The 23,891-nt window shown below is 39.8% G+C and overlaps 1 protein-coding gene and 1 pseudogene across 3 annotated transcripts; both read right to left on the bottom strand.

Moving 5' to 3' along the window:
• Positions 1 to 309: 309 nt before the first annotated feature.
• Positions 310 to 3,794, bottom strand: LOC142642116 (transcription factor bHLH113). 3 transcript variants are annotated; one of them, XM_075816468.1, is made up of 5 exons: positions 3,193 to 3,794; positions 2,961 to 3,089; positions 2,278 to 2,340; positions 1,716 to 1,844; positions 310 to 850 (listed from the first exon to the last, which is right to left on the bottom strand). In XM_075816468.1, exons 1-5 carry the CDS (start codon positions 3,607 to 3,609, stop codon positions 692 to 694), a joined length of 897 nt encoding a protein of 298 aa, XP_075672583.1. In that variant the 5' UTR covers positions 3,610 to 3,794; the 3' UTR covers positions 310 to 691. The 3 variants fall into 3 exon arrangements, with proteins under 3 accessions (XP_075672583.1, XP_075672584.1, XP_075672585.1); XM_075816469.1 differs by having other exon boundaries at positions 310 to 847; positions 3,193 to 3,736; XM_075816470.1 differs by having other exon boundaries at positions 2,961 to 3,083; positions 3,193 to 3,736.
• Positions 3,795 to 6,225: 2,431 nt separating this feature from the next.
• LOC142642871 (zinc finger BED domain-containing protein RICESLEEPER 2-like) lies at positions 6,226 to 8,580 on the bottom strand (annotated as a pseudogene).
• Between the last annotated feature and the right edge of the window lie 15,311 nt (positions 8,581 to 23,891).

Here is a 23,891-nt window from a genome sequence, read left to right as displayed (position 1 = left end):
AAAAAGAACTAAATGAAAGGTCATATTAATTGGTCATGCTAATAAGTGTCCATAATTAATAATCTATTTTTAAAAAGTTTTAACAATACTTTTATAAAAAAAAAAAAAAAAAACTATCAAAATATTTATTTTTTTTCATAAAAAATTTCTTTAAACGGATATTTCCCGGATGTAAAAATAACAATCAATCAACTCATGTTTGTCACGTAGGGTTACTTAAAAAGACGTGAGTGTGATAATATTAGCAAAAGAACTCAAGAAAAACCCTAGAGCAGAGAAATAAGAAATTGCACAAAGGGACCAGCCCCATTATCAAAATCGCCTTGGTAATTGGTTTAACCCTGCAAAATTTACAAGTGTAGGCCATGCTAAAAGCTTATCCCATTCCCCAAACAACACACGTATTCCTTCCCAAAAAGCAAAAACCAAACTCCTTTTCGTTTCATTAGCACTTTTTTCAGCTACTTTTCTATGTTTCACCATAGCCATGTGTGAGTGTGAACTTAGATTCTAAACTCTCATGGCTGTCAGCTTTTACCTTTTTTTTACTTTTTTTTTTTCTCAAAAACGAGCCGTCATTACAGGTTAACTTACCCCATTATAGGCAAAGCACAAGATGCCCCCATTTACAAAAAGTTGAGTTTGACAAGACTAGGTCTAGTAGTAGTAGTAGTATTCAGTATTCACTGTGCTAAGGTGAAAAAACATTGTTCCCCATGGCTGCAGGTGACCAGAAATCAGCACCATTGTTGTTAGCCACGTGTACGGTGCAATCCACTGGAACCAAGCACAGCCCTCTGCTCCTCAAGTCCTTTCTTGTTGCTTCTCCGCCTCCATTTACTCCACCCTCCTTACATAAAACCACAGTAAAAAGTTAATAGTTAACGTTAACTCTTTTCCAGTTATTGTACTCTTTGACAGTGAAGTTTACTCACCTATTGTTGTGAATTATTTTATTGACCATAACAAGTCACAACACCTTATCAACTATTGTCATCAACTATTGTCAATTTGAAGTTATTACTTATTATTGATTTACATCCTAGTAAGAGTAATTTAGGCCTGCATTTTTTACAGTTACTCTTTTTTAACATAATTGGCTGCTTGTAAATTGCACAACTTGATACCTTGTGTACAATTGTGAGGGATAAATATTTTCCATCTAATACCCACCACTAATTATATGAATTTATCACTTTTCTTTGATACCCACAATTGCACAAATTGACAAACTGTGAAGTTCAGTGTGGTCAAGATATTATTGATTCTCGTCAATATAAAATTTTTTTTAAAAAAAGACATCATTGATTCTATCCAGTGTCTAGAACCCATTCTAAATTCTTATCTTTCTCATTTGCAACACCCCAAAATTTGGTGGGGAACAAAAATTACACTGAACTTTTGAAGTCGTTTTTCACCCTAAGGGTCAAATTTCTACAAGGTCAGTGATTAGTCACATTTATGTGGAACCCACACCTGATCACGATCAAGTTCTGAGAAAGACAGGTCCAGTTGAATCCGGACCGTTTAAGTTAAGACCCACACATCTTATTATAGGTCCCACGTTGATGATGCTTAGGGGAAAAAAATTGATAGGACAAGAGAAACTATGAGGATCTAAATCTTTTATAAAATAAAAAATGCATTCAAAATTGCCATATGAAAGAGAAAGAAAAAGAATCTCTGACAAAGATATGTTCTTATCTGGCACGTACAAGTTTTGGTAGGTGGAGTTGTGAAGAAGAGGGCAAGCGTTGAAGGTAAGGAGAGCACAGGACTTGAACCTGGTCTTGCAGAAATCTGATATATCCCATCGCTTCATGAAGCACTGAGGCTGTATCTGTCTGCAAATATTTCATTTTCATAAGTTTCAATTTCCAAACATCACTGCATGCCACTCAAATATACTATCATATACTTTCACTTGCATAAGTTTTTTTTTTTTGGTTGCCCACAGTGTATCCTCAAAGCTTTCAACCAGAGACTAATCATTGTTCGCGACGGGTGAGCCCATAACGGGATAAATCGCTGGCCCAGGGGAGTTTGTTTTAGTCTTATTCCGGGACTGAACTAGGAACAATGGCTTTGAGGCCAAGTCTTCAACTCTTACCAACCCCACTGGGTTTTCACTTGCATAAGTTTCGAACTATAGTAATGGGCCTTTATACATAAAATGTTTTTGTAAATGTTCATACTTCATATTCTTATTATACTAGCCAAAATAATGGTAAATTACTTGTTGAAAAAACATATAGCATTTGTTTTTTAATTTTTTACCTTGCCAAAGGGAGAAACAAGCTGCTGCAATGTTGTGATCCTTTCTCCTAACTTCTCTTTCCTCTGCCATTTGAAAGAAGAATAAGAAAAACAAAAAATCACCATGTAAAATACATATGAGAACAATTGAACAAAGATCCTTAAATAATTAAATATGACATCTTTACAACCCACAATCCTATCAGCCCAAAAAATAATTAGAAATTAGCAGTAACAGCCCATCTTCATATCTAACACGCATTTGATACTGACAATTAGGATTTTTTTTATGTTAGAATTATATCTAAGTGATTAGATTTATCGAAAATTTAGGGACAATTCATAACTTACCATTTTAAAATTTTATCTTCTTCGCTCTTACTCAATACTTACTAGACTAAAAGATTATTAATTAGTTTTATGGCCGAGACATACTTTTACCTTTTAACATGATCTTTTCAACCAAAAACTAACATAATATATTCTTAAAAATACTACATATTTATATTAATTAATTAAAGTATCCATTTAATATGGATTTTAAATTTTCAAAAAAAAAAAGTAACATATAACCAAGAATATATACAATATCTATACTTGTCTCGTATCCGCATCGATGCTTATTCGATTAGAGACATGCATTGTAATTATGCGTGTGAGAAAGAAAGATGAAATCTGATATTGTGGGTATGTCAAAATCTAACCTTTGCATGGCCAGCTGGTGTAGGATTCGCCGTTTTCGTTTTTTTAGAGGTTCTCTGAGTTGCCACCGCAGCCGTGGTGATGGTGCTACCACACTGCGCCGATTCCTGACCCAACCCATTTCGCTTTTTCTTCCAAAAAAAAAAAAATTCAAACAATAAAATAAAACCCATATAAATAAATAAATAAACTCAAAAACATAAACTTTTTATTACACCAGGTAGATTCACTTACATCAGGTTTTGACAAAGTGTTCACACTCAAAGTGACACAGCTATTATTGTTGTTGTTGCCAGAAGAAGCTGATGAGGAATCGCTGCATGTAACCCCTGATTTCTGTGGAGTGGTAGTATTTGTGTTGGTGATATTATTCTCAGTTATTGGTGGATATACCAGCTGATCTCCTTGGTGGTGCTTCTGATGATAGTTCCCAAAGCAGAGCATTTTGGGTGGCTTTTCAGAAGAAAACACAGAAGAAGAGTAGTTGAAGCTGGTCTGGTCCACATCAAGACCCACAGCAACAGCAACACCATTATTGTTCTCATCATCATCATCATCATCCTCTGCCAACAATAGCTGAGAGAAAGTAGCAGCAGCAGGTGCCCCTCTCAGTCTCAGATGGTCCCCCACAAATCCCTCATTCTTTGCCATCAAAATTAAAAATCACCCCACCACTCAAAATGATAAACAAAACCAAAGATATAATCTCAGAGAGAGAGAGAGAGAGAGAGAGAGAGGACCACTAAGAGAAAGTGACGGAAACAAATATAGACAAGGTTGGTAAAGTGTGGGGTTTGATTTTGATTTATATTTTTGGGGATGAGAGTATTATTATTATTATCAAAAGAAACATAGGCTAGTTTGTTTTCTTCTTCTTTCGTTTTTTTTTTTTTTTAATTTTTAATTCGATGGAATAAAAGAATTTGAAAATACTATAATTATTTTCCAAAGTGTTTGTGAGACTGAGATTTTGGTTTGAGTTTGCTGTCACTTCGTGGGTAGTGAAGAAGGTGTGGTGGTAGTGACAACGCAGGCGTTACAAAAAGAAAAGTAGTAGAAAGAAAAAGGAGTTATTTTTTTGTGTCAACTGTTGTGGGCTGGTAATGCAAATACTAAGTGTGTGGCTGTGGCTGAGCTTTCGTTTTCCAAAGCAGGCGTTGGTTTTCGGCGTCTTTGGTCAAACCCACTTAGCCCGAGAAAACCGTGGATTCGCCATCCAACGCATTTTTGCCCCAAAACCAAACCCACCCTGACCCGGTCTTCTATCTGTTGTTTTGGGTTTGGCTCCCCCAATCAACCAACCGACTCACTCACTCACTCGCCCGTTACTTAACGAGGAATTTTATGTGTTCAGACACACTTCATTCAGTTTATAATTAACACACACCCACCACAACGTATTTCCACGCGCTCTCTCATCCCAATTTTTAGAAAATTATTATATCAAAGATAAGAACCAATCAAAGGATTTCTATGGTACAGTTTAAAATTTTATTGGTTTATGGGTTTTTTACATTGAAAAAAGAACTATTAGTTTATTTCATTTAACTTTGTAAATAGTTTGAACAAAAACAAGATGTACGTGCCCTTAATAATTAAAATTTTAAAATCCATGTTTTAAAAAAAATTAAATCAAAGCACACCACAAATTTTAATCAAAGATCGTAATACTTTTAAAAGAAAGCAAGACAAGTTATAGTTCACAAACACATTACCATTGTTGGTAGAAGAAATTGATGAGAAATCATTACCTGTGACCCCTGATTTATTTCTTTTTGAGGACCTATTAAGCCATCGAAACTAGGATGAAAAAGAGAATGGGTAATAAGAGTAGCAAAGGGTCTAACCTAGGATAGTGTATGGGTTGGGTTGGAAACATTTTTTAACCCAATGCGAACTTGTCGGGTTGAGGAATTTTCAATCCAATCTAGTTTTAGTAGGTGGATTATATTTACATATTCATGATTGTAAAAATTAATTTCATTAATTATTTAATTACTTTAAAAATAAATTATTACTATTCACACAATATACTTAAATTATATTGCAAACTTACAAATTCATCAAAAATAATTCGTAAAATACCAAAACATATCATAGTAAAAAAAAAAAATAGTAATGAAATAAACTTATATATATGTTGGGCTGAATTGGGTTAATTGGGTTGAAAAAACTATAAACTCAACCTAAGACTTAATATAAAATTCCAACTCATGAAAACCAACCCAAGATGTTGGGTTGATAGGTTTAACTAGGGTTGTCCACGGGTCGGGCCGGGTCGGTTTTGAGCCCAAACCGAACTCGACCTGATTGGTTCGGGTTACTGAATTTCAAACCCGTATTCGACCGAATATTCGGGTCGGATTCGACGTTTCGGATAATTGGTTGTACGGGTCGGAGTTGTTGGATTGACGGGTCTGGGCCTCAGATTGGGTCAAAATTTTTAACATTATTAAAATTTTGGTAATTTCATTTTTTTGGGCCTTCTTAGCCCAAATTACTCGGTTTGGCAACTGAAATTTGCTATATATTTCAAATTGGGCCTATTTTTATTAAACTTATTTTAAAATGGGGCTTCAATTAGGACATATCTAAAAGGCCCAAAAAATGCCTATTCTTTTCATCACCTGTGATCAACATAACACACCAAAAAGCTTTTTTTTTTTTTTTTTTTTATCACCTGTGATCTGAAACAAGTAGCACCTATCAATCCACATACATAACCTTTCCCACATTAACCACAAAAATTAATATAAGCACCAAGGCAGTAAGCTAGTAGCTCAACGCCTATAAAACCTGCCAACCACAACAAATAATATTTCTAGCAACAAATAAACTCCAATACTACCATAGAGGCAGTTACTGCAAGTTTTTGGGCAGTAACTCATTAAGGCAGAAAGCTTGGTAACCCATAATTACTTACAACAATCAAATACTATAGGTATTCCCAAAAAATAGCTTTTCCAAAGCATTGAATGACTACTCTAAAGTTTATAAGTCTATAACTAATAGAAGAGAAAACCCATGAACTAAGATTTCTTTTCTATAAGCATTGACAGTTGAGTATCGTTACAAGTTAGAAAAGTGACGTGTCCAAAAAAGCTTCCAAAATATTCCCAAAAAGCTGCCTTCTTTACAAAATAAATTACCATCCTCCTACAATAGACAAAACAAACAATAAATTAGTACCAAATACAAGACTAACTAGTAAAGAAACCAAGTTTATAATAGTAGGGGGCTAAAGGCATAATCATACCAAATCAGCGATTAATCATCAATGCTAATTAAGGGTCGTTTGCCGGAAGTGGAACCCTTGCTTGAGTTGAAATTTGCTGTTGCACTTGCTGTTGGTTGTTCATTTAAAACTAGAAAAAAATAGGAAATAAACACAATAAATTAAATTTTGCTTGAATACACAAGACATTCAATAAAATTAATAGACTAAATTTCAGAATTTAAACATATTACCTAAGTCAAGTAACTCCTCCTCCAATGCCTCTACATCATCCCTTGATCGGCGATGAGAAATTGGAACTGTGGCTTGAAGCCAATTTTGTGAACATACAAGGTTTTGAACCATGAGAGGAGATAATGAACTTCGAAATGGATCGACAATTTGACCACCAGTGCTGAATGCAGACTCAGATGCAATAGTGGAAACTGGTACAGCCAACACATCCTTAACAACTTTAGACAACACTTGGTACCTACTACAATTATCCCTCCACCACTCCAATATCTCAAAATTCACATCCTTTCTCCCATCACAATTTTCAGCCAAATACTTCTCAAGCTCATTACTACAACCTGCAGATTGCTCAACTTCCAAAAAACGTTCATATCACGAGTGAACCATCACATATGGATCACTACCATCACTTTCCAATTCTGACCTCTCACTCTCACTTTGTTCTTGCACATTTGGTGAATGAATAGAAGAGTAAAAATTATACAACTTGTACAAAAGATCTTTCACCTTATCAACCATCACTTCAGCAACTAAATTCCCATAAATTTCAGAAAAAGAAAACTTCAAAAACCTCAATTTTTTTCGTGGATCAAGAACCACAGCCACATACAAAAGAGGATTAATTTTCTCCCCTTCCCCCCAATACTTCTCAAATTTAGTTTGCATGTTTGTGACTGTGTTTTTCAAGAGAGTGTTTTGGGATTTAACTAAATTGGAAATACTCTCTTGAATAACAAAGATCTCATCATAAAAGGCATTTGAAGTAATGTACAAAGAACTAGAGAATTTCTTCATTGCATTATAAAAAAGCCTTAAGAAAGTCACAAATGACCTACAATTTTGGAAATCAGCCATACACGGAGATCCTAAACCACCACTATCTTCCTTGGTCCTAAAGTACGACGAATAACCATCATCTTCAAAATTCATTCGAAGGAACACTTTCTCAAACTTTTCAGCAGTTTCTAACATGATATAGGTCGAGTTCCACCTAGTAGGTACATCTAGACTAAGAAGACTCTTGGACTTCATACCTAACCTCTCCATAAAACTCCTAAAAATTTGACTTCTATTGGGTGAGGACTTCACATACCTCATAGCTTCACGCACCTTAGCAACAAATACATCAATATCTTTCAAACCCTCCACCACAATGAGATTTGGGATATGAGCACAACACCTCATGTGCATGTACTCATTTCCCAAAACTGTCACATTCCAATCTTTAGTCACCCTTTGCAAAAATTTAATTGTTGTTAAATTTGAGCTAGCATTATCTACTGTCAAGGTAAATATCCCATCAATACCCCACTCACGCAATGACATCTCTATTTTTCTACCTATAGTCTCCCCCTTGTGGTCTTCAACTTGACAAAAGTTTAAAATTCTCTAATGTAATTTCCAAGTATCATCAATGAAGTGACATGTGAGACACATATAATTTAAATTTTGAACAGAAGTCCATGTATCCGTAGTAAGACACACCCTACAACCCTTCAAGGATTTCCTTAGCTTATCTCTCTCACTATTATAAATGCCAATCACATCTCTAGCCACAGTTTGGCGAGATGGGATATCCTTTAATTGAAGCTTAGGTTGTAAGGTAGTTACATATTTCTTAAACCCATATCCCTCGACATACCTAAAAGATAATTCATCAATTATAATCATTTCGGCCAATGCCTTTCTAGAAGCCTTAACAGAAAAGGTTGTTGACACAAGGTGGAATCCACCATCTCCATCCTTTTTGGGTTCAAAAGCTAATGTTTTCTGCCCTTTAACTAGATCATCTCTATTAGGGTTCTTAGGACATATTAGCATATGAGCTAACAAATTACTAGTACCATAACTCTTACTATCAGCATTATACGATTTTCGGCAAAAATTACAAACAACCTTAATTTTACTAGAATCACCCTCTCCTATCTTTACTTTTTCAAAATAAGCCCAAGCAAGTGACTTTTTCCAACCACTACAAGTACCACTAACAGGAGCTGTCATACTCACTTGGCATGGTGGAACTGGGGCAACTCAGCAGCTGCAGCTGCTTCAACTTGGGTAGCAGCAGAATCTTCAACTTGGGTGGGAATAGCACCAACATCTTCTGTAGTAGCTGGTGTTTAGAGAGAGGGTTCATTAGCTAAGGCTTCCATGACCTAAAAAAACAAAGATACACATAAGCAAACTAGAGTAACAAGTATAATTCATAGCTTTAATAGTAATAAACTAATTATAATAAATGATAAGCACACAAACCAAAATTAGGAATAGCCACATTATAACAATATTCTCATATAATCAACTTCCTGGTGTTAAATGTGTTAAAAACAAAGCAAGGTAAACTAAAACTTCCATAAGGTAAACTAAAACTTCCATAATATCATGGTCAAAGGGCTATCAAGAAAAACATGGAAATTGGTAATTTTAGTTGATGATTGATTCAATTTTTGTTCTGTTGTATTTGGTTGCTGTGCGAGTAAATGGCTTTATGGAGAGAATGAAATTTAGAGAAAATGAACTATCTAATCGACTCTCTCCCTGTGGTTTACTGGGCTCTTATGATCACAATTTACAACTGAGGAATTCTCATTATATCGTTTTGATCACAGAAGGTTGAATTCCTAGCTGACAACTCCTCTTTCCCAAGTTATAATCAAATTGCAACTGTTTTTTTATGTGATTATATTTTTTCTAAGATTAATTGGGGCTTTCATTTCTTGCCAGCAAACTTACAAAAGTATCTTAGTTAAAGACAGAAATCAAGCTTTTTGGAAAGATAATTTAGGATTATGTTATTTGATTTCTCCCTGTTGAGGGGGGAGGGGGACAAATGACGAACTATTCTTTCTACTTTGTTAACCTTTGCCTGATCTTGATCACTCGTACTCTTAGGCATTGATACAAGTCTTAAGCTTGTGAGAAATATGGTTTTTATTTTATTAAATACTAGGTTAGGTCTGTAACCTAGACAGAATTAAAATACGTTGTATATTGCTGCTGCTCGGATTCGGTGTCAAATATATGGCTACATCTGGGACTCCAATTGTAATATTACAACTGTCATGAGTTCAGTTATGCTAGTTCTATCTTCTAAAAATTGGTGTCAAATCTAGGCTTGTAATTACATAATGTCATTAAGTTCTTCAGGCTTTGATGGCGATTTTTTTATCAAGTGACACTTTTTTGGACCAAATAAGGTTATGTCAATTTGAACTTCTTCCTAGCAAATCTTGAGGAACTGGCAATTAGCAAGTGGTTGGTTAGGGTTTTTCTGAATGAATAATAAGCCTCTGTTACTATTAGCATGGAGAGTTTATGAGCCCTAGTGAAATCATGGTTAGATAAACAATTGAGGGTTAAGTTCCCAATTGAACTGGCATCTAGTTTTCAAAAATAAAAACCATGATACACAGGAGTTATCTCTAGGTTAAACTACACTAGTATGGGCATACAAAATATCTAGGCTTCTTGAGCATCAATGTCTTTTAACACACCCCCACAATATCCTTTAACACCACAATTACGCATAAGGAATAAGATGCCTCCTTGAACCTATTAATGAGTTCGAGAGCCTGTTTTGTCCTCTAAAGTTAGAGGATAAAATCTCACAATCTTGAAGTTAATTAGTGTATTTTATTACCTATAGTAAGGACAGCTCCTTTTTTAAATAAACCTTGTCTAATTTGGGCAATAGAGAACATACAAAGCTACAAACTAATAGAAAAGCAAAATCAAAAGCATCTGCAAGCCACATTAATGCATCAAAAAAATACTCTATCAGTTAGATTAGTTTACAAAAAAGCTAGCCAAAGTGAAAGTTCCCGTAGTTTTTTTTATAAGTAATGAATCTTTATTAAATGATTATCAAAAAAATAAAGGCTCTCAAGTCTCAAGCAAGATGCGAAGCATTACTGATTTCAATTGATCCAAGTTTTTCAATGTCCATAAAATAAAACAAATGTCTCCAGTAGTAGTGTCTTCCACACTATGCACAAAATAAAACCACACTAAGCACAAAATGTCTTCCACACTAAGCACAAAATAAAACCACTTCAAATCTTAACATGCGTGCCAGTAGTAGTGTCTCACAATTAGCAAGAGCAACAAATGCCCAAAAACTTCAGCAATAATAGATGCACAAAATTTACTCAAAAAAAAAAAAATCATACACTCCCTCCATCTCAAATTTTGTGTCCACCTTAAAAATCTTAACTTTTTAAAGGTGACTTGCAATAGAAAGTTACCAGTTCACAACATTAAACTCCATGTTTTGAACTCAAATAAACCAAATAAAAAAATAATGTCTAATGTTAACAATTCATTTAGGAAACCCGAGAATGGAATAATAACCAAACCATATATTGTAATACTCATTGGATTTAAGCGAAGAGCACCATACCTTAAAGCCGTGGGTGTGTGGGTTCAAACTTGAGGGCAGAAAATGATACTTGGAGTCAACTTTCAATTCTGAATAAATTAAAACAGGATCAAAATTAATTAAAGAAAAGAACAAAGAACAAATGTAAAATAGTTAGGGTTTCTAAGTTTTTTTTAGTTTGGGTTTCATAGTATGAATCTATGGGTTTATTTGATTTTAACACTTGATTTCCATACAAACCAACGAGACTAACAAAAAAGAAACAAAGAGAGAACAATTACCTTACTGACTCAGTGAAGAGAGTGTGAGACGGTTTAGACTTTGGATTTGGAGAAACGGTTTAGCCTTTAGAGAGTGTGAGGCTGTGAGAGTTTGAGAGAGCTTGAGAGAGCCATGTAAAGAACTGAGAGTCTGAGACGGGCGAAGAAGTGAAAGGCGAAGAGGTGAGGAAGAGTGAAAAGGGGAGGAGGCGTGAATGGGAAGCCAAAGCCATGATCGTTTGTCTATGAACTGAAGTCTGAAGTGAAAACTGATGAAGAGACTTGTGAGAGGCATAAAGAGATATCACATCTTTCCCATTTATCCCTCACCGTTAGATTGGCTCTTCATCTTTGATTTTAACCGTTGATTTAAAATGGGTTATTGTGCCACTGTGTAATGCCTAATCAATCGTATCAAGCTCAATTGGTCTCTCATCAAGACCATTGATTTTAAATTTCAATTTAAGATGGACGGTTGATATGGATGTTGGGATGGTGTATGAGAAAAAGTTACTTTGAGACTTGGGCTGGGCATTGCTGGGCTGCTGAGTATGGGCTGTTCCTGCAGGTGTTGTCAAATCTTATAAAATATATTTTTTATATAAATAATTCGGTCGGTTCGGATTTTACGGGTGAAATTATTTGAAATCCGAATCCGAACCGAAATATTCGGTTTTTTTCTTTTGGCAACCCGTGACCGACCATAGGCTGATACGGATCCGCCCGTGGAGCTTCAGTTCGGGCGGGTTCGGCAGGCGGGTCGGTTGCTCCGGGTCAGTGGACACCCCTAAGTTTAACGCACACCCCTAGTTTGACTCATTTTACCCATATTGAATTTTTAATTGACATGAGTTGTCCATCAAACATTCATTATAATATAAAAATTTATGTTTTTATACCAAAGTTATGTTATAAATAAAAAATACTCATCAACTTGGCATGTAGTCGTGCAATTCTCAAATATAAATATTTTCAGTGTTAGATTATACAATTAACACTGAGTAGTTTAATTTTCTTAAGCTTATTATGATTTTTTCTTCCTAATAAAATAGTTATTTACTTTCTTTCTTTACCAGCTTATATTTTATTCTTAAAGCTAGATGTACGTGAGCTTGGATTAGCCTTATCTTTATAACTTTTAACTTTATTTATTTTATTTTTTAATTTTTACATATAGCTTTTCAAAAGTCAAAACCTCTTCTTTATTTTTTTTTTTAAAATGCAATTATACGGTCTTTCTTCCTTCTTGTTCGCCATCAATTGTTACCTTTCTATTTTGAATGCTCTGCTTGCTTTTAATTTTGAATACCAAAAGTGTAATGTTGTGGTAGCGTTGTCTTGCATTATATGTGCCTCACCCAGATTTCATGAAAACTACAATTTTTTTTAATATTAAATTTCATGAAAACTACATTACTACCATACTAATATATACTTTTAGTACTTGAAATTTGGGGTATTTTTTTTTTAATTTTAACCTCAATATTTCAAAAAATTTATCTTGGCCTTTAATATTGAATTTTGAATTTAAAAAGGCCATGTCATCCATTTGTGTTATATTTTTTTATTATTTTAATAAAAGTTTTAATCTATGTATATGTTTTTGATAATAATTCTTTATAATCTATCATTTAATTTTTAATGTAGACGGAAATCTAACTTCACCTCACTTTTTTTTGTTACTTAAGAGTGTTTTGTACATGTGTATAAAAACATGTGTGAAAATATGCATCGATAAAAAGGTATATAAAAATATGTGTAATATTATTTAAAAATTAAAAACGTGTGTTCCAGTAGAGTACCAAACACTGCCGATAAGCGCCAGATGGAAAGGAGGGAGCGCGTGGGGGAGGTAGCATTATCTTTGTTCTGTGGTAGCGGAAGTAATAGGCAATTCGTTGTCGTTGGCCCGTACTAATTAATGGGACCCTGTTGGCTGCTGTGGTGGCCAAGAAAATGAAAGAAACTGAGTTTGTGGGTCCCATTTATTTCCCATACGAAGAGTTATCCAAATCGGGGCCTCCTAGCCCTAGGGTCGTGACCACAAAGTCCAAATGTTCAATTTCAGCATGGAAATACACTTAACTTTTTTGATGGTGTAAGGAAGCTCTGCTGCGTTGCTTATTTAAATGAATTAGTTATCTCTTTTATCCAATCTATATCTAAAATGAATTGCCTTGTCAACCTTTTACCAAAAAAAAGATTTTGACTTCGATATTGGGTTGTAAACAAAAACAAAGTTTGAAACGTGGACAATATTGTAGATAATAGGACCCATCTATATATATGATTTTACTCATATTATAGGATGGGAGGTGATGATGCCGAAAATATCACCAGTGAGTTGCAAGCTCCTCAAACAAAAGCAACACCTGCAAAAAATAAGGACCAGGGCAGAAAGCGTAGGCCAAAAACCCTCCGAATGTCAAATTAGAATCTTGTTTCTTTAACCCTAGAGTGCCAGAGTTAAGAATATTGTGCGTACCTTCGTATCTAGGGTTTCTGGGGTATTTATATTGAGTGGAATTACCTTTCTTTTAGGATACAACTTCCTTCTCAAGTTCCTTTCCATATAGGAGTCTTCCCAAACGTGTGTCGCAAGAAGTCCAAGTATGCACGTTTGCGTAGGGATAAAGCAAAAGCTCATCTGAAATATATCAAACGACATGCCACGTGGAATCCACAATTAATTTATACAAGACGGATATTCAGCAATACTTAACCGTCATAGCCGAGTCACTTACGGTGTCGATCCGTCCTCATTATCTCCGTCCATTTACTATTTTTATCCCCTTCTTTGCCCGCCTTCAGTCCTTGGATCCGTCCTTATAACCTAACGGATCCATGGAATGACCAAGCAATGTATTAAGTGGGGACGGCCTTGGTATACCACAACGGATGACACGTGGCTCGCATTTCGACGAAGAGTACGTGGCCCTCGTGGATTGGCTATTTCCCCAAAACGAGGCGTCGCTTCGTATTCCGTGCCCTTTGTTCTATAAAAAGCCGATTTTCTCCCTTCATTTTCTCTTCTTATCAAAAAAAATTAGCGAGCGAGCGCAACCGTCACATCTATCGTGTCTTCCCTGTTGTTCGGCGAATCCGTCCATCGTTCCTCGTCGAAACAATCTCGATCCGGTATGTATTCCAAACCTTTCTCCGTCTTCCCTTTAATTTTATTGTTTCAAATATATGTGCTTTCTTTAGATCTGTCGGTGTCTTAGGTCATACCGTCATAAATGTAGGTAATGTCTAGTGCGTCAAGTAACTGATCGTTTGTCCGCGAGGGGCGGCTACGATGAAAAGTTTCCGTCGAGGTCCAAGAGATCACGACACTTCAAGTGAAGAGAGGAATCCGTCAAGTACCTCTTCTTCCCGATGGTGGTCTAGAGACGGAGAGTTCGTAGTCGTCCGCAGTAGCTTGGACGGTGTGGATCCCCCGTCCAGCGGTCAGTAATTGGCCCAGATGGCCTTAGGGAGTTCGTCATGCTGCCTCTCTGGACGGTAAATGATTTTAGGTCGTCCATGACTGAATCTCAACTCAACACACTTAGGACCAAGTACCAAATACCAGACAACATCCGTCTACGTCTTCCCGAAAAATCCGAGAAATGCTACTACAAGGGGGTAGACGGTGTTGGGATCTACGAGCAAGCTTTAAAGGCGGGGCTCAGATTTCCATTAAGTTCTCTTCACCGTTGACTTCTTCAATACCTTGGTCTGTCCGTCACCCAAATCTCACCAAATCCTTGGAGAGTGTTCATTGGAGTTGAGGTTTTGTATGGGGCAATGTCTGAAGGTTCCCGAAGGTTGACGGTGGAAGAATTTTTCCATTGTTACCGTCCAACAGAGATTGTCAAGTCCAAGGGGATGTATAGCTTTGCAGCTAGAAGTCCCTTATTGAGGCTCGTCGCTGACACCTGCGGACTCGAACGAGGACCGGAAGAGTCGTTACTTCTTTTTGGAAGGGGACGAATGGATGTGTCGTCCAGGAGATGTAACTAACATGCCCGTCGACACAACATGGGGCATAATGCCTTCGTCGGGTATGTGTATCCCTTTTGCTTCCGTCCAGTCTTTGAAGTTAATTTATTTATTTATTTTTTTTTTTTAGGTCTAACCGTCCTTTATTGCAGCTCGGGACCGTCCTCAGGTTAACTTGGAGCAGTGGAGTTTTTTGGAGAGAATTTTTAACAAGACGAAACTGCAGGAAAGAACTTGGGCTCAACTCGTCACCCTTGATACTCTGAATTGGTATTGTGACGGACCCGAACCTTCATCTGCTGCCCGTCGATACGATAACAGAATTCGAAAACGTAAGTTTGTTGAAAATATGTCCGTCTTTTTCCTTACCGTTTCTTTCTCAACCGTCTTTGATTTGCAGAAATGGATGCCGCCAAGAGGAGAGCCCTCATTAAACAACAGGCAGTGAAGAAAAAGCAGGAGGGGGGTCAAACAAAGGGGGCGGTCCCGCCGGTACCGTCAAAACGAACTCAACATGAAAAGACGGACCGTCCTCAAAAGAAACAAAAGACCACCCTCGAGCCCGTCGTGGCCTTGCAAGCTGAGAAAACGCCCGTCAAACATGGAAAAGGCAAAGGCTTAATGAAGGGTCCAGCACCTTCAGGGGAGAAACCACCCGTTCTCTTCCGGGAAGATTCTAGCTATGCCCTCGAGAAGATGTCGTCTATGCTGACAGCTGACGACTACGCAGACCTTGGCAACCATTCGACGGAGGCGATGGGTGAAACATGCCCTTTCACCCTTGCGCAGGTAATTTTGAATCCGTCTAGTATTGTTGCTAAGTTTCTTTACACCCGTCATTATCATGACATTGTGTTTCGTTTCTAGGCCATGGTGATGATGAAGGGGCTTTTTGGCCGTTGCCTTAATCACGAGACATCCATGGACCGTCTGAGACAGAAAAACAAGACGATGGAGGATGAGCTACACGAGCTGAAGACCTATAAGATCAATATGGACAGAAAGCTCAAGTGCTCAGAGCAAGTTAGAGGTGAAGTGGAGAAAGAGAATGGGCATCTACGCGAACTTTTGAAGGAGAAGGAGAAGCAGCTGACGGAGACAGTGTCCAAGCTTGACAACGCAAAGGAGATAGCCGTCCAGGAATACCGTGATTCTGAGCATCTTCTGATAGAGCTTGGGAACTCCTTTGCGGACGGATTCGATGACGCTATCCGTCAGGTTAAGTCGTCGTATCCTGACTTGGACGTATCTCATATTAACATTGATGCTCAAGGGCAAACACTCGCACAATCCGTCCATTCAGAAAGTACAGACGAAGTGTTTGCCGTCACTGCTCCAGCCGACGAAGGTGAAGTTCTTCCTCCTACTCAGCCAGACGACGGTCCATTGGTCGGGAACTCATCTCCAAAGAATGAATAGAATACTTTCCTTTTTGTAAAAAATTTATCGCTGTTAAGAGAACTTTGTTTGAACCGTCATTTGTAATTATTAAACTTGACTTATCAAATCTTTTATTGCCTGTTGCTTGCTTATTATCCATCGTATATTCAGATAACTCGTCCACCATGTAGTCAGTCTTTTTGTATAGTCCGTCTACTTTATGGAGTTGTAAAACTTTTCATCCTTCAGATGATCCGTCCACCATGTAGACTTTCATCCATGGGATGATCCGTCCACTTTGTGGATTTGTAGGTTTTTCACCCTTTGGGTGATCCGTCCAATTTGTGGACTCGTAGGTTTTTCACCCTTTGGGTGATCCGTCCACTTTGTGGACTCGTAGGTGGTTTTTCACCCTTTGGGTGATCCGTCCACTTTGTGGACTCGTAGGTTTTTCACCCTTTGGGTGATCCGTCCACTTTGTGGACTCGTAGGTTTTTCACCCTTTGGGTGATCCGTCCACTTTGTGGACTTGTAGATTTCATCGTTTTGGAATGATCCGTCCACTTTTGGACTTGTAGATTTTCATCAGCATGCATTTTAAAAATTCCTCTCATAAGTTCAACAAACCAAATTGTCAATGGGAAAGAAAAACTGAGCTCTAAAAAGTAAAAGCTTTAACTGTCTAAAATTAAACTAAAAAGTAAGGCAGTAGGTATTGTGACTGCTGCACTATTGGTAGTACTTCTTCAGGTGCTCCGTGTTCCAGGGATGGCCCAATTTCTTTCCGTCTAATGTCTCCAAGTAGTACGTTCCTTTCCTGCGCCATGAGATGATTCTGTACGGGCCTTCCCAGTTGGGACCCAGCTTTCCCAGGGATGCATCTTTCGTAGCGCCAAGCACTTTTCGTAACACTAGATCTCCAACCTTGAAGTCCCGGTGCCGAACCTTAGAGTTGTACTGTTTTGCCATCATGTCCTGGTACCGCGCCAGTCTTTGAGCCGCTGTTGCCCTGACTTCATCTACAAGGTCAAGCTCTAGACGTAATGCTTCAACATTCTTGCTCTCGTCATAGCTTTCCACGCGGTAGCTCGTCAACCCCACTTCTGCCGGTATGAGGGCTTCAGCACCAAACGCCAATCGAAACGGTGTCTCTCCCGTTGGCGTTCTTGCCGTCGTTCTGTACGCCCATAGGACACTTGGTAGTTCGTCCGGCCATATGCCCTTTGCCCCTCGAGCCGGGTCTTGATGATCTTTAACAAGGACCGGTTCGTGACTTCAACTTGTCCGTTGGCCTGTGGATGAGCGGGCGACGAGTAGTGATTCTTGATTCCCAGTTGCGAACAAAAGTCTCGGAACGTATCGTTGTCGAATTGCTTCCCGTTGTCTGACACGAGCACTCTCGGCATCCCATATCGGCAAATAATATTTCTCCATACAAAGTTGCGAATATTTTTCTCCGTGATAGTAGCAAGAGCTTCTGCTTCCACCCACTTGGTGAAGTAGTCGATACCAACTACCAAGAACTTCAGCTGTCTTGCCGCTATTGGAAATGGACCCATGATGTCTAACCCCCATTGTGCGAACGGCCATGGGGCCGTCATGGGTGTGAGTTCCTCCGTTGGCTGCCTAATAAGATTGCCGAACCATTGACACTTATCGCAGGCTCTCACGTACATATGGGCATCCTTCTGCATTGTCGGCCAGTAATACCTTGCTCGGAGTAGCTTGTGTACCAGAGACCTTGATCCTGAGTGGTTTCCACAGATCCCTTCATGAACTTCCCTCATTACGTAGTCTGCTTCGTCATGGCCCAAGCATCTTAGATATGGTCGGGAGAATCCTCTCTTGTAGAGGATGCCTTTGATCAATACGAATCGGGCAGCCCTAACCTTCAATTTCCTTGCTTCTTCCTTCCTGTCTGGCAGCTTGCCGTCCTTGAGGTACGCCACAATTGGAACCGTCCAATCGTCTTTAGTGGTTAATTCCTGCACCTGAACGTTATCTAGTAACGACGAATATTGGACGAAGGACAATACCTGCTCTGGGACGACCATAGGTTCGGCCGAAGCAGCCTTTGCGAGTCGATCCGCTTCTTGATTCTCTTCTCTCGGGATCTGAGTTATCGTGAATTGGAGGTCACTCGTTCGACCCTTCACTTCTCCGAGGTACCTTCTCATTCGTTCACTCCTACAATCATAACTCCCATTAACTTGGCTAGCTACGATTTGGGAATCGGAGTAGACCATTGCCTTCACGGCCCCACGTTTGCTGTGCAAGCTCCAATCCCGCCATCGGGGCCTCGTACTGCTTCATTATTCGTAGTAGGGAACTAGGACGGATCATACATTCAATCTTATCTCCTTCCGGGGTATGGAGTACAACTCCGACTCCTCCCGCATGCTTATTGGAGGATCCGTCTATGTGAATTCTCCATGTGGGCGTCTCTTTTGCCCCCTGCTCCTCATGTGTAGTGAATTCCGCAATGAAGTCTGCCAATATTTGTCCTTTCACAGCTGTTCGTGGCTGGTATTGGATATCGTACTCACTTAGCTCGATAGCCCACAAAGCCATCCGTTCGGCGGTTTCAGGATTGTTCATTGCTCTCCGCAACGGCTGATCCGTCAGGACTATTATTGTGTGTGCTTGAAAATACGGCTTCCGTTTTCGAGCTGCAGTTACAAGTGCGAAGGCGAGTTTCTCTATCCGTGGGTACCTCTCCTCTGCGCCTCGTAGCGCCCGGCTTACAAAGTACACGGGCTTCTGTACCTTCCCTTCCTCTCTAATGAGAGCCGCACTTACCGCTGCCGATGAGACAGCAAGGTACATGAATAATTCCTCTCCCGGCGTAGACGGGCTAAGCAATGGCGGGGCAGAGAGATATGCCTTCAACTCTTCAAATGCCTTTTGGCATTCGTCCGTCCACTCAAAAGATCTCCTTAGCGTTCTAAAGAAAGGGAGACACTTGTCTGTTGCTCTTGATACGAACCTGTTTAAGGCTGCTATCTTCCCTGTCAGGCTTTGCACTTCCTTCACCGTCCTTGGAGGAGATAGATCCATAATTGCTTTCACTTTCTCGGGGTTGACCTCAATGCCCCGCTGGGACACCATGAACCCTAAGAACTTTCCAGCAGTTACTCTGAATGCGCATTTGCTTGGGTTCAGCTTCATTTTGTACGTTCGAAGAGTGTCGAAAGTCTCCTAGAGGTCCCTCAGATGTTCCGACACCTTTACGCTTTTTACCAACATGTCATCTACGTAGACTTGGACGTTCCGGCCAATCTGGTGCTCGAACATTTTGTTCATTAATCGTTGGTATGTGGCTCCTGCATTCTTGAGCCCGAATGGCATCACCTTGTAGCAAAAAAGCCCTTGACTCGTCACAAATGATGTCTTCTCTTGATCTGTCTTCTCCAACTTAATCTGGTTGTACCCCGAGAAGGCGTCCATGAAGCTCAACAACTCATGTTTTGCGGTAGAGTCCACTAAGGCGTTAATCCGTGGGAGCGGGTAACTGTCTTTAGGGCACGCTTTATTCAGATCCGTGAAATCAACGCACATTCTCCACTTCCCATTTGACTTTTTGACCATTACCACATTTGCCAACCAGTCTGGGTAGTACACCTCTCGTATGAAGTTCGCTTCTCGTAGCTTCTGCACTTCCTCTACTGCGGCTCGATCCCGCTCAGGGGCAAACACGCGTTTCTTTTGTCGAACTGGGGGGAAGGAAGGTGATACATTCAATTTATGAACTATGATTCTTGGATCTATTCCCGCATGTCGTCATGGCTCCATGCAAACACGTCTTGGTTTTCTTTGAGGAACAAGAGTAGGAGGGCATGTCGAACCATTTGGTCGACCGAGGTTCCTATCCTGGTGGTTCGATCGGGCCTTGAATCATCTAGTTGTACTTCTTCCAATGTCTCCACGGGTTCTGCCCGTTCTCTCGTTCTTCGATGCTCATTGTACGTACATGGTCATCCATCTCCATCATGGCCACGTAACATCCCCGTGCCACGATTTCCGCGCGATTCTCCAACTCCATGTTCGGTGGGAAACTTGATCATCGGATGGTAGGTTGAAGTGATGGCCTTCCATGCGTTGAGAGTAGGACGTCCGAGTATGGCGTTGTATCTTTGAGGAGCAATCAACCACTAGAAAGGAGACATTTTTAGTTATCTCGTGTGGGTAGTCTCCTACCGTCATCGCCAATGTGACGGATCCTAAAGGATGGACCCGGGTTCCCCCAAAGCCTACGAGGGCGCGCATGCCGGATCAAGCGCTCCTTTGCAATCCCCATCCGCCGGAACGAGGATAGTAAAGGATGTCGTTGAGCTCCCGTTGTCTACTAGAACTCGGTGGACATTAAAGTCTCCTACCCTGGTATACTAACCACAAGCGCGTCGTCATGGGGGTGGTGAAGGCGTCGGGCCTCTTCTTCAAAAACTCGATACCGGAGTCGTTCGTTCGTATTCTTTCTAGTGAAGGGCCCGTCGACCGGACACTTTTGTACTATCCGTAAATAGGTCTTCCCGGCCTTTTTGGACGATCCTGCTGAAGCGTTCCCCCCATTATCATCCGTATGTACGCTACGGTGGTGCAGGACGCTCGTTTTCCCGTCTAGGATTCTGCTCCTGGGGCTAATCAGTTCTTTCCTTTCTCACGAACCTTTGCAACCTTCCCTGCCTTATAAGGGCTTCGATCTGTTGTTTCAAGTCATAACAGTCCGTCATATTATGGCCGTGGTCACGATGAAAACGGCAATATCTATCTCTTAGCCTCTTGTTCGGATCTCCCTTCAACTTGCCCGGGAATGTCAAGCTTCCTTCATCTTTGATTTGCATAAGCACATGGTCAATTGGGGCTGTGAGGGGGGTGAAACTTGTAAACCTCCCTGAAGGTGGTTTGGGTCTCCAGTCTTCTCGTCGATCTCTGGTTCTAGCCACTTTTCGTCCGTTATTTGGTTTCATATCTTCCTGTCTTTCCCTTTTCTTTGGTTTATAGTCGTCTCTGGCCAGCAAGGCATCCTCCGCGTTCATATACTTCGTCGCCCTGTAATAGACATCGGACATAGTCTTTGGGTCATTCTTACATAGGAAAAATAAGAACTTACCCTCCTGTAACCCGTTTGTGAATGCTGCCACAAGTGTCTTGTCATCTGCCTCGTCTATTGAGAGGGATTCCTTGTTAAAGCGGGCTATATAAGACCTTAATGTCTCGCCTTCTCGTTGTTTAATTCCCAGTATACATGCAATAGACCTTTTGTGTCGATGACTTCCAATGAAGTGTGATACGAACTGTGCGCCTAGTTCCTTAAAAGTGCCGATGGAATTAGGCGTCAACCTGCTGTACCAATCCCTCGCAGGCCCCTTCAAGGTGGTGAGAAAAGCCCTGCACATAATTTCATCTGGTACACCCTGAAGATGCATTAGGGTTCTGAAAGACTCCAAGTGATCCAGCGGGTCTTTGGATCCGTCGTATTTTTCCATATGGGGCATGCGAAATTTCGGAGGAAGGGGACATGAATTCACCAACGCTGTGAATGGTGAATCCGTCCTATTTACGAGGTCGTCCAAGTTGCTGGATACCCGTCCTTTAAGGGCGCTCATCATCATATCCATGCGTTCCCTCATCTCACCCGCAGTCGGCGGCTATGGGAGTCGGTACAGCGTCTAATGCCAATGGTTAATTGGTTTCTTGTCGCTCGGGTCTAGTTGGAGCGTTACTGCCCTCAGGTCTTTCTGCGTTCCTGCCTTCCGGACTAGCGCCCTCCTGGTCTTCCTGTGGTGCACTCGTGTGTGCGGTCCTTTGCCGCAACTGTTCTTCCAAATCATGGTTCTGCTTAGTGAGGCGCTAAACTGCCGCCGCGAGCGTTTGGACCTGCCTTTCAAGAGCGGTGGCACGCGGTTTGTCGCCTTGATTGTTGTTCGTTGCCATCGATCGGGTGAGTGCCATGCAACTCTTTGTCTCAGGAATAGAGCGAGGCTAAAATAATCAGAAGATTTTCTTCTTCTGTTCTTACACTTTCCCACAGACGGCGCCAACTGATGATGCCGAAAATATCACCAGTGAGTTGCAAGCTCCTCAAATAAAAGCAACACCTGCAAAAAGAAAATAAAGGACCTAGGAGAGAGCACCGGTGTGGTGCCGGCCAAAAACCCTCCGAAGGTCAAATTAGAATCTTGTTTCTTTAACCCTAGAGTGCCAGAGTTAAGAATATTGTGCGTACCTTCGTATCTAGGGTTTCTGGGGTATTTATATTGAGTGGAATTACCTTTCTTTTAGGATACAACTTCCTTCTCAAGTTCCTTTCCATATAGGAGTCTTCCCAAACGTGTGTCGCAAGAAGTCCAAGTATGCACGTTTGCGTAGGGATAAAGCAAAAGCTCATCTAAAATATATCAAACGACATGCCACGTGGAATCCACAATTAATTTATACAAGACGGATATTCAGCAATACTTAACCGTCATAGCCGAGTCACTTACGGTGTCGATCCGTCCTCATTATCTCCATCCATTTACTATTTTTATCCCCTTCAGGAGGCATTGAATATATTAGGAACATTTCATATGGTGCCACCACCCATTGAGTCCCAGATAAAATCAGAATATACAAAAGAAGGCCATCTAGTGTATACACCTTGCCTTGGTTCGTTTGGCTAATCTGTAAATTTGAGATATTACATTTAAAAAAAAAAAAAAAAAAAGCTTAGGGTTTACACTATTATTTTACTAATACATTTTATCTTATCACTATTATATGACGTCATTCTAGATTGTCGTTAGTACCTAAGATCATCAATATGCTTCATGATACTGGAAACCAAGTCCCTAAAGCCAAAGACTAGCCTAATTTCAGCTTAAACTGGTTGATAGGAGAAATGGGCTTTGAAGCAAATTACATGCATAATGAGTTTTACAAAAATTGGGAATGAAATAGCACAAAATAATAGTATTCAATTATATATTTGAAGAAAATTACATGGGTAAGGGCACAATTTGGGTCCCTAGCCCACGGAATGGATGGTTTTAGGCCAAAAAATCCCAATACAATAAATTTGGAGAGAGTAGGTTGAAAAACTGGGCTTTGATGAGTTAGACAACAAGTAAAGTGGATTCAGGTGACAAGAAAATGAAGATAGACTGTTTTAAACTAAAGAAAATCGTCCTCAGCACAATCTAAGGAGATCAGCTCTTATATATATTCCTTCTCAAGTTTGATTACAAGTTCAACTTTAGATTACAATAGTGTTTGTCTCTCTCTCTTTCTCTAAATCCCCCCTTATCCTGAGGGTCTCCTCTCCCTTTTATACTATCCTTCCTCCTCTCTCTACCTTCCACGTATGGATCAGATTGTTGGTCTAGAGACTTGTCCCATCAGCAACTTCTTGAAGCTTTTGGAAGTAGCTATAAGGCTGAACACTGCTGCTCAAGTATCACTTCCTCATTAATGTGGTTAGAGA

Source organism: Castanea sativa, chromosome 7 (genome assembly GCF_040712315.1).
Source record: "Castanea sativa cultivar Marrone di Chiusa Pesio chromosome 7, ASM4071231v1".
NCBI lineage: Eukaryota > Viridiplantae > Streptophyta > Magnoliopsida > Fagales > Fagaceae > Castanea > Castanea sativa.
Note: the sequence above shows the minus strand (reverse complement) of the source record. Positions and strands in the feature narration are given on the sequence as shown.

Coding starts and splice junctions, on each gene's coding strand:
- LOC142642116 (XM_075816468.1), bottom strand. CDS start 3,609: ATGGCAAAGAATGAGGGATTTGTGGGGGACCATCTGAGACTGAGAGGG. Junction 3,090..3,192: donor ACACTTTGTCAAAACCTGAT/GTAAGTGAATCT, acceptor TTTTTTTGGAAG/AAAAAGCGAAATGGGTTGGG. Junction 851..1,715: donor AACTCCACCTACCAAAACTT/GTACGTGCCAGA, acceptor GTTTTATGTAAG/GAGGGTGGAGTAAATGGAGG.